The sequence below is a fragment of the Danaus plexippus genome, assembly GCF_018135715.1.
Source record: "Danaus plexippus chromosome 18 unlocalized genomic scaffold, MEX_DaPlex mxdp_35, whole genome shotgun sequence".
Lineage (NCBI taxonomy): Eukaryota > Metazoa > Arthropoda > Insecta > Lepidoptera > Nymphalidae > Danaus > Danaus plexippus.
Window position 1 is genome coordinate 1,708,440 of NW_026869854.1, and position 12,008 is coordinate 1,720,447.

Sequence of the window (12,008 nt, forward strand, 5' to 3'; positions counted from 1 at the left end):
AACTTTGCCTAATTAATTGGCAAGCTTTATCTTCAGCCTCGTTATAACTTCTTCAGATTGTTGCCGATCTTGAAAGCACCATTTACATATGACGACCAGCATTTAAAATAATTGTCAGGACACGATTTTGTGGACATAATGAAATAAGAAAATTGAACTGTTTTAGTATTGAGAGGAATAATCATGAGTTTTTATTATTTTGAAGATATTAATTTGTGAAGTTAAATATAACAATAAAACAAAATATCTGTTTTCGATAAACAATATTTATTTAAAAAAAAATATTTGTATAAGAATTAAATAACTTCTAAAACAATATATATTAATCTAATGATACTTTGTTAAAAATAGGTTACCGACAAAAATATCGGTGGATGTTAATATGAAGATTATAATACTTCTAGTAATGGATCTGTACTTACAATGTGGCAGTGCTTTTCTTTGTTTATGACATAATAAAAGTGTAAATTAATATTAACACACTCTTTTATTTCGCGAGTATTTTTCACGTAGTATGTTATTAATAAATTTTCAATTCAGCAAGACTTGCCTAAAATGTATGTACTTTGATGTAAAATTTTCCCATATGCTCCGTTAAAAACTGTATAAAAAGTTTTTAAAATTCATATTTAGATGACAATGTCACAGAATCAGAGAACTTATTTAAAAGGTAATCATACTCATTGGGAGAACAGAGAGGAGTATCAACTCGTTGTACATCGGATAATTTTGAAAAATCCACATGATACATTAATTTGTCGAAATTGAATCCAACCATTGAAACAAAACGTTGACCCCAAAGTATATCATATTCGGTGAAACTTGATCTTGCTTGTACTGGCTGACCAGTTGATTCAATAATACCTTCAAATACGACCACTATTTCCATTTTACAACAAAGTAAATCAGCTGCGGACAGTCTATAAAATGGACTGTTTGCATCTATAACGTGAACGACGGTTATAGGCCAAAGGAAGAACGCCGATTCACATTCATCAAAATCCAGTTTCAATTCGATTTGTTCTGTAACATTAAAACTATCATTGTCAGTGTCGAGCCGAATAACATAAGCCTTTGGTTGGATATTCAATATCCTGGATTTCCTCATGTCTCCAACACGAAAAATAAAACAAAATTTGTCATTCCTTAGATGAATTACGGCATGCTTACTAAAAAGTATAGTTTGAGTCCTGGCTCTAGGTCGTGTTAATTTGGCAAAAAGAATTCCAACCATTATAGCCTGGAAAAATGAACTAACAATGCATTGAAGACACATCGCTATGATTGTGTTGGCGCATTCCAAAGTTATAGCTCTTTTACCATAAGCGACAGTGGTATGGACTTCGACGCTAAACAGGAAGGTTGACGTAAACCCATAAATATTCTTAACACAAGGCGTGAAACCTGAAATATTTTGGTTTGGTGGAAGATTTTCTTCTAGAAAATCACCATGGTTATAAGAAATTATATAATATATAAGCCCAAAGAATAACCAAATGCAGCTAAATGCTGCAAAGAAATGGAGAAGTGTCCAACGCCATCTTGTTTCCAACAATAAACAAAAATAATTCGAAAACACTTTTACACCTTTCGTTGCTTTGCTGGAAATATTGAATTCACCGCTTTTAAATACAGCTCGAAGATATTTTCTTCTAATCGATTTCGAACATTGTGATCCTGAAAATAATAATATTATGCCATTAAAGGGAAATGAATATTGAAAAAATTATTTCTGAAACGTATAAGAGTCGTTCTGGTCGATGAGATTTTGTTAGACTACTGTTGTTACTATAACACTTTGTGGGAAACATTTCATAGTAGTAATAAATATTTACTTACGATTAAAGGGATGATACGTTCCTGGTTGTATCAAAGTTGTCGCAGAATTTGAACCATCCTCCATTTCAAGATTTGTTCCTGAATAAACATTTATCCATTGTTTACTATCCCTATTCATATCTGCCTGAAACCAATAAGTAAAAAGTAAATTTAGATTTAAATAAATTCCTGACTCTTGTGAATGAACCATTAAGTTAGTTCTGTCACTAATTTAATCAATGAGTATTTCTTTTATAGCATTATAACCTTGCTCACCTTGTATAACAGTTGTTTATTGATTTCTTCATTTGACTGCCGATAATCTTGCCAAGAGAGAAAACGATACACCATCCATAGTTCCAACACTCACTCGATACAGAGCTCTTCTAAATAACATTACGGACAAAGTATTTAAACTTGTAATACTGTAAATATGAGATAAGATAATTTAATTCCGTGACGTTTAATCAAAATTCTATGTAAATAATTTTATATGCCTCGAAAACTACTTTTGAGAAACTTTTTATAGTTACTAATAAAGTGAGTGTATTAATAAAAATTTGTAAATTGACGCTGGTATTTGAGTTTCAATTATCGAGCAACATCGAGCAACGCTACCATAGAGATGTGTAATGGAAGACAAGCTCGGATACTTTGAATATTAAGAAGTTGTGTGTCGTATACGAACAATTGATAAGATGTTGATGAGTGTTATTTTGTTTACGAGTAATTGTCACTTGTATTGAAAACGGAATCCGGAATCAAGGACTCCGCTTTCTTGCCATTGATACCAAAATGAGAGCGCACGTTGCGAGTGCGAAATTTTCACAATTTAATAAGTTTTATAAATTAACCTCAACGGGTAAGTCGTCACTTTAATTTCTACAATGAAAGTGACAACTCCACGACCACGTTTCGTATGTTACGACATGCTTTACATAAAATGAATTAAGGTACGCCAAAATATAAATACAATTATCTTATAAAATGTTTACTCTTATGAAACCCATGAGCAAAAGTAGTACGTATTATAATTTTTATATGTAAATATACAAAATTAAACAATTATGTTTTATGAAAAAATAAATGTTATGGTGTTTTGTAATCTATAACTATATACAAAACCCGTAAGTAACAGATATAATCACATATGTTATATTAAACTCATTAGTCATTATCTTAAATTTTTTTGTTCAGATAGTTACGGAGATTTAATGAAAGATACATAGTTAATAAAGATTTCAGTTGAAAAATGTTATTTATTTCATCTATAGACTAATCATCTTTAATTGAAGAATACTTTACGTAGTACTTCACGTAAATTCAAGTCATTTAATGCTATTTGCTTTCAAGATTAAAATGGGAGATCTAGGTTTCGTCCATGATAAAGAAACGAGACAAAAAGAAATTTGATCCGTGTGGATCTTTTCGGGTTTCACCCTCTAAAAGGACTCGTTATTTTCCTTGTCTATCGTTCAAATTTCTCAGCACCAGTTCGTTCTCAAAAGTTTCTTTGAACTCACGGAAGTGAAATTCATATTGAGTGAGTTAGAATTCTTATGGTCAATAGTTGTAGTATGTTATAGTCTTATGTTATAGTCATATAGTCTATGGTTGGTAGATCAAAAAGTGATTTGATCTACCAACATGAAATATCCAGTTTTTTTCCGGTTTCGTTCAGTGGGAGATTTGAATAGGCTTCTCTCAAGTTGTTCATCTTCATCTCATAGCGATTTGCCAAATCCTCGACTATCTAATCTGGAGGTGCAGAGCCTCTTGATGTTTCTCTTGGGTTGCTGGGTGTATTGTAGATTCAGATTTTTTTCAAAGACAGGTACTTTATTTGGCTTCAGAATTCAATTTTTGTCACGTTGTTAAGGACAGTCTCGTCTGTTTGTGGATTTTAATATTCCTCGTTGTAATTGTGTCCTATGTAAATGTTTTTTTGTGCTAACCTAATTTACATAGAAGAAATATATTTTTTTCGAATTTTTACACGTTTGATTATCCGATTACCATTACTTTCAATCATTTTTTGTATGTCTAGCACCTTTAGTAATATAAAATCATAAATTATAACATAACAATTCCTTGCTATTGTATTCAAAACTATAGTACTTTTCATATTGCAGAAATTACCATCCATTTTTCTAAATTAAATTACTGTTAGGGATGTAAAAGAGGTAGTGCATTCACTACCCTTTATATCTATCTACCAACAATAGGACTGTTTAGGTCTTGTAATGTGTAATCTTGTTTCTAAAATATTTAACATTAACTGCAAAGTAGACAAGTGTACTTGCTACGGACTTTATATTTAGGTGAAAGATGAAAATGATATCTAAAGGACACATAGATGGTTTGTTTCATGCAATAGATCGCATTTATAAATTAATAGACTTGGAGTAACAAAAAGGATATTTTGGGGACAGAATAGAAAGAAAAAATAGAATTTGCAGTGCTTTTATCAGGATTTATCTAAATTTTAACCGAACCTCTGACATGACTGCTTTTTGCAGCTGAGTTAACAATTTAATTTTGAAGACAAACGAAGACATTCTTTGATTCAATATAAAATAAAGCAGGAATAAATAGAACAGACTGTTTTGATACAGGGACATCACTTATGAATATTGATTGTAGAAGTGGAGGGAATGGACTTTAGTAGAACTTCAGCCTTAATAGTGAGATCAGAAAAGAAGCTGCATGGTGTAGACGTTAAAAATGAGACCTTAAAAAAGGTATAAAAAAACATACTCAATGTGAAGTTTGTGCCTTTTCAAAGAGGAGGGGCTCGCAACCCATGGTGGAATTTGCTATGAGAACCGTTAATAATAAAGCTTTCTTAAGCAGTAAATATGATACTTTTTTTGTGTTTTAGTCTAAAACAGAACTGTTATTTAGGGAGGAGTATTATCGTTTTTCCATAAATAGTTGTCATTAAATGTTAGTTGTTTGTTAGTACGAAATAATAATATTCTTCTTGAAATACAATATTGATACTAACATCATATTACTACGATCGTCTTAGCATAGTTTGATAACAGATGAAATAAATTTCTATATTTAAACCATACATTGTAGATAATTTGTATGTGCTGACGATACTAAGTTTGTTATCGCAAAGTATAAAAATTACAAATAAATAATCGAAACATAATATGATATTAAATATATATGGCTTTCATGAAGAAAGTTTTAACAATTAGATTTTAAATTAGAAAAATTATTTGTGAAAACTTCTAAGTCAAAACATTAGAATAATTGAAATAAAACTTTGCATATTAATTCTATACAATTATTATAAATATATTATATTATAGATTATACATTAAAATGGTAATTACAACATGGAACTCCGGTTGATATTGAGAAGCTCAAACCACTTGCCTTCATTGATTGCATAGCTAACCAGTTATTTACAAATTTGCCTTCAATACAGAGTAGTTATAATTTTAGTTTATATGTACGTACGAGATGTCTCGCCTGCTCGTGATCACGGTTGCTGAAAAGTAACCGAAACGTCGGCAGTATGCAGTTTTAACCGAAAATAAAGCACGCGTAGTATACACGAAAAATATTAGTTTCATTTAAATGAATAAAACTCGCGAAAGTCTTAGATCTCATTATATATGTACGTATAAATTAAACTGCAACTTAATAAAGATTAATTAATAGCATTGAAAAGTATCCGATAAACTACAGTAAATACTTTTTGCTTTAGTATATTTTTAGCAAATATACTTTTCAGACGCAAAATATTTTAAGTGAACGTTCTTAAGACGCTGTCAAGAAACAGAGATAAAATAATCCAGATGCTCAAAATGACAAAGCAAAGAGTTTGTTCGCGTTACATGAATTAATTGAAACAATATTCTAAAAATACTACTATCTAGATGTAGACTAAACAAATCTGCTCAAACATATTTATCATGTTCCTTTTTTGTTTCTGTATCAGCTGAATTTGACGATTTTATATTTTAAAATATGGAGTTATTGTTAAATAAAGAAAAGCGGAAACCTCAATTATTAAATGTTACATATATTAAATTTATAAGGTTGTGTTATATTTTACCGTAATTGAAAAACTTCGTAGGATCGTGGACACCAACTCTTAGAGATAACGTTTTTTTAATTTCGTGTTTTTACTAGCTATAACAATAAGTCGTTTAAATACGTATTTACAAAGCATTTTATTTAAATGTCTATAAAAACTGTTCAAATAAGTTTACATATTTTAATGTGATTCGCATGCGTTGGACTATTATTCTCATTTATGAGGTAATCATATATTTAATGTTAAAATTTAAAACAATTAATTTAAAATATATATTATGCATGTCCGATTTAGTTAACTTATTTAAAATTTCTATCCTACTTTCAAATAATATAACATAATATTAATAATAACTTCGATTGTAAGTTAGTTTGTTGAATTTGAAAGTCAAAGGACTTCGGGTGTTTAACAAGAAAGTTAGACCGTAATATTAGCCTTTAAAGTCAGTCAATTCGAAGCCTAATCTGAAGCAGGGAAATGAATTCTCGACCCTGTTTAAATAATATACAACCCTCGGCACTAAATCTTGGTCTTATTAAAATTTCAATACAATTACACTTAGTTCACTTATAAAGTTATTCGACTGGAATTTTGTACAAAAATATTATGAAACATTCATTGTTTGTATATATTAAACTATTTATCATTTTTATGTATTAAAATGATGTATCTATATAAAACTAGATGAGGCCGCGACTTTATCCGTGTGGAACTATGAATTTGGGAAGCATTGTTTTGATATTTGTATATCGATTGGTTTATTTTAGATAATAAGAACTCTCGTTTTGGTGTTCAAAAAATACTTCACAATAATGCTTCACAGTACAGTTGTGGCCATTATATATCAAGGCATAAAGATTGACTGGACCGCTAACATAGAACAGAGACACATTAAGCCACGTAAAGATATATTTTTCTCATATATCATCCACAAGTAGACACATCCGTTACATTTTTAAATAATCATACATTACCTTATAATACGCATTACCCTGACTTGAAAACAAATTAAAATATATGAAATAAGTACACTGGTCGAATATTTGAAGCAGTGAGGCAACTCTGAGGTCACTTAATTCACAACGCTTTGTGTTAAAGTCCAGCCTAAGATGGTACTTATTTCATGTGACTTATTATGTAGATCTCAGGTCAACTTACATTGATTATTAAGAATGTTTTAAAATTAAAACTTTTTATACGTTTTTAATTATAATTATTTCTTATAAATTTAAATCTAAAATATATATCTTAAATATATATGTCGCGCCGACAGCCTTCTTGTATCGAAAATATTCCTTTTCGTGTTTTCGTTCATTATAATTGTTTTCAAATTACCCACTTCACCGATGTTAATAACTTTATTAATACATCAGGTGATTAGTTTTTTCCAAGTACCCACAATTGTAATACAGAATTTACCATATAAAAGTCAAAGCATAATCGTACTGAATTCATTCTACATTGGTCGCTCTTAGGAGCCACAGTGGTAGAATCTCCGCTATACAATTCTTGACATTCATTGTAAGAATTTGTTAGCAATAAACAAGTATCATTTTGAGTAAAGACTATCTTTGCTTCAAAATGGAAGCCTGTTCATCGTCATCGGTACTTAACGCCCAGACTCGAAAGCCCTTTTAAAGGACTAGGGTCTTGGCCAAGGTTCCACGAGGATCCCCTCGCTCTCACATCAGAAGCAGGGACGTCTTACGCCACACTTTCAACCGCCGGATCGTCTACATAAAATCGCATGGTTCAACATACAACTCCGCACGTTTTTGAAGACTCGAGAACCGTTGCACCACAATTTTTGAGATGAAGACGTTGGGGCATCTTGTTTCCTATTGAGGAACCAGAATCTTTGAACGAGTAGGAAGTTCGGATGAAAGTAATTTCCTTTCTTCAAGAAGTTCGAAACATATGGCGAAGAGTTACCAACGACAAATTAAGTCAAAAAAATGCCGTTTGTGGAAGCTGCTATTGAAAATGCAGGTGACAAAAATTAAGAACGTAAGTACTCATTCCGTACCTAAACTGATTTTTGTAGCTGCCATTGCAAGATTAAAAAGTCGAGTTAACGATTGTTATCACAAGAAACCTCCCGTTTCACTTCAAACTATTATTAGATCTTATCATTTTATCATCGGATCGGGCTTATTTTGCTATAGATGCAAAACAACGTCACCCTTAGGATGCTACTGCAACAGTAATGTCAATTACTAAAGTTATTTCCTCGCAATAAGTGAACATAGCAGTCCTACATTCACCGCTATGGTAAAATAAGTTCAAAATTTATCTCTTACTGCCCTTTTTGATAGTGGTACTGGTTGTGCCGTTATTAGAGCATCTTTAAAAAAAAAAATCCTTGGTCGTCATTTACTAACGAACTAGATGGAGTCGGTTCGGTTCTGGTCATATTCCTTTCGGATAATACTATAATCGGTTTATTTATGTTTTGTCAGCTCATGACCTTTCTGTTGAGATGTTCTTGGGAACAAATTTTTAGAAAAAAAAAAACCGGCCTCACAATTATTGTTACATATGGGGTTGGTATTTGTTTCGTTCTTAAAAATGATCCATTTAAAAACTTCAACGTAGTCATTCATAAATGTTGATATTGATTCAGACTTATAGACGTAATAAATAATACTGAATACCTTAGACGAAAATAAATCATCTGCTTGCTCTTTTTGGACATATGTTCGCCGATGGCTTCGGTAGTTTTTCGATTAATATTGAGTGCTCTTTCTTCTAAAAAGTGTGTTCAATAACTCTGTAACGTAATTTCAAAAGGAAAAGTGCGTCCCAGCCGACAAAAACTAAAAAATTCTATAAAATCTCTCTATTTCCAGAACCATTAACCAAGAAATACAATTCAACGGTCTTGCAAGGAGTTTTAGAAAGTCTATTCCCAATTTCTGTATACATCATAACGCCTTAACCAAGAAAAGTATAATTGGAATTCGATTCACGACCAAGAGATGACTCGTACGTAATATGATAATATAATTCCTAACGGCTGAGCGTGTTGTCTCCATATTTTAAGAAAACCCTTCTATAGAAACATATGTCGTGGCAAGCTCTCTTGGTTATAGGGCAGTACTCATTCAAGTCCTAAAACAAAATACAGCACGCTGTCGGTTATAGGAGAATACGAACTACTGATGCTCTTCTTTCACGTATTCACCGTTGGTGAGATTTCCTTCATAATTTTGATTTTGGTGTTGAATATAAGAAATGTGATAGACTACAGAATGCTGAGTTCAGTCCGAATCTTGTCCATTTTAAAGAATCACTGGTGAATATTATTACCCTCGGGTCATAATATGGATGAAAATGTTTAAGTTTGTCAGTATCAAGACAACTCAGATTGCTTTCCATACCAAATCACTCTTCGGCATTTGAAGTCATCTGCGTGTACGTTGCTAGTAAACTTGGTATACCAAAAGAAATATAATCGTTGACAGGGGTAGTAAGTTGTTAGGAGAGGTTAAAACTTTCTGTGATCGTTTTGGAATTAGTATTTACTCCGTATAGCCAGGTATTAGCCGAGCAAATGGATCAGTAAAGTGCTTCAATCCATCTTGAAAAATTGTTTCGTGTTGATCAAGAAATTGGTAACTTCTGAATGGCATATTGCATTGGACTTTAGCTAACGTTAAAATTTTACAAGTCATAAAACATTAGCATTTCTCCATTAACTTTACTGACATGACGTCATCATTGCTCCATTATCATCACTGCTCCATTAGAATATCTAAATTTTATAAATATAGATGGGAATATAACATTAGACCTAGGTCTTGGCGAACCCTAAGAGATTTAATAATAACCGTTATTTTTCTAAGCATGTTACAGGAAGAGGAAAACCACGAAAAATTGCTAAAAGCAACTAACCCACACGAACGGATGGCAGTGTCGCAGATTGATGAGTTTGATGACAACATGCTTACGAATACCAACTGAAACAACCTCTACTAAATTCTCCAAAACTTTACAGGTTCTCTGACACGTACAGGATATGCGCATCTGAATCTACAAACTTCTACAAAACGATGGCATGACACGTGTAGTGTATGCACATCACATCTACAAAATTCTACAAACCGATGGCATGACACGTGTAGTGCATGCACATCACATCTACAAAATTCTACAAACCGATGGCATGACACGTGTAGTGTATGCACATCACATCTAGAAAATTCTAGAAACCGATGGCATGACACGTGTAGTGTATGCACATCACATCTACAAAATTCTACAAACCGATGTCATGACACATAGTGCATGCACATCACATCTACAAAATTCTACAAACCGATGGCATGACACGTGTAGTGTATGCACATCACATCTACAAAATTCTACAAACCGATGTCATGACACGTGTAGTGCATGCACATCACATCTACAAAATTCTACAAACCGATGGATGTCATGACACATAGTGCATGCACATCACATCTACAAAATTCTACAAACCGATGGCATGACACGTGTAGTGTATGCACATCACATCTACAAAATTCTACAAACCGATGTCATGACACGTGTAGTGCATGCACATCACATCTACAAAATTCTACAAACCGATGGATGTCATGACACATAGTGCATGCACATCACATCTACAAAATTCTACAAATCGATGGCATAACACGTGTAGTGTATGCACATATAGACCTCTCCAAAATTCTAGTCGCATCCTTACATCGAAAATCGAAAGAAATTTCTAGAAATATTTAGATTTGATTTCGAAGTCACAATATATTATGAGAACTAGACGTTGGCGCTGAGCACGCACCAACCGTCAGTATGGCCGTGTCGCGCCGACAGCCTTCTTGTATCGAAAATATTCCTTTTCGTGTTTTCGTTCATTATAATTGTTTTCAAATTACCCACTTCACCGATGTTAATAACTTTATTAATACATCAGGTGATTAGTTTTTTCCAAGTACCCACAATTGTAATACAGAATTTACCATATAAAAGTCAAAGCATAATCGTACTGAATTCATTCTACATTGGTCGCTCTTAGGAGCCACAGTGGTAGAATCTCCGCTATACAATTCTTGACATTCATTGTAAGAATTTGTTAGCAATAAACAAGTATCATTTTGAGTAAAGACTATCTTTGCTTCAAAATGGAAGCCTGTTCATCGTCATCGGTACTTAACGCCCAGACTCGAAAGCCCTTTTAAAGGACTAGGGTCTTGGCCAAGGTTCCACGAGGATCCCCTCGCTCTCACATATAAATTAATGTTCATAAACATTATTTTATATAGATATAAATTTCAGTTAATGCTAATAAAAAGAGATGTACTTGATGTATGAATAATGCAATAAATATATAAAATGTTCAAGATTCTTTAAATTCTCATAACTTTTTTATTTACGAGCCGATTGACATGAAATAAACACTAAACACGTGAAGTTTAACTCACCATGTTATTGGCACTCACATCTTAATCGACCAAGCCGTTTCTCAGACTAGCGGATACAAGAGAACCGAGAAATAGACAAATATTCTAACAAGAATTGTTTGGGGTTCTATTTGCATTAGTATATTATTAAATAATATTTCTTCAAATATATCATACCTGCAGACACAACGATCCGCTACATTATATTACGTGTGTACTTTTGATCAGATAATCTTTTGTAGTGCGTATTTTTATATTTAATAATTACTTTATAATAATTTGTATTGTCATAAATCCATGTATGAACATTTATTGAAAAGCGATCTTCGTGTCAACATCTTAAAGATGATATAGCCTTATAACGTGAGGCGGTAGGCAGGCGGTTATATAGCCAACTTTATAACTACGAGTATGTTAAACAAACTGTTACGGATATTGTTTCTTAAATAAAGATAAAATTAAATAGTGAGTTACTTATTGATATTTAAAGCTTTACTCTAAGATGATTTCAATGGACTGAAATTAATAGAATATTACTAGTATTTTATCTTTATGTTTTATATTAAATAAATACTCTCCATTGTAACGTCTCAAAACAAATGAACTCTCATCGCTAAACTCCGGCGTGAACAGTTTCTATTGATAAGATGTGTATAAATATTTATTATTTGCTCGTACTTTATAACGTACCAAAAGATTTGGTAATTTAT

The 12,008-nt window shown here is 32.1% G+C and overlaps 1 protein-coding gene across 3 annotated transcripts; it reads right to left on the minus strand.

Annotated features, from left to right (window-relative positions):
* Positions 1-290: 290 nt before the first annotated feature.
* On the minus strand, positions 291-2,254 carry LOC116773321 (ATP-sensitive inward rectifier potassium channel 8-like). Of its 3 annotated transcripts, none has more exons than XM_061528630.1 (3): positions 2,095-2,224; positions 1,840-1,917; positions 291-1,677 (listed from the first exon to the last, which is right to left on the minus strand). In XM_061528630.1, exons 2-3 carry the CDS (start codon positions 1,901-1,903, stop codon positions 617-619), a joined length of 1,125 nt encoding a protein of 374 aa, XP_061384614.1. In that variant the 5' UTR covers positions 1,904-1,917; positions 2,095-2,224; the 3' UTR covers positions 291-616. The 3 variants fall into 3 exon arrangements, with proteins under 3 accessions (XP_061384614.1, XP_032521646.2, XP_032521645.2); XM_032665755.2 differs by having other exon boundaries at positions 292-1,677; positions 1,840-1,959; positions 2,095-2,184; XM_032665754.2 differs by having other exon boundaries at positions 293-1,677; positions 1,840-1,963; positions 2,095-2,254.
* Between the last annotated feature and the right edge of the window lie 9,754 nt (positions 2,255-12,008).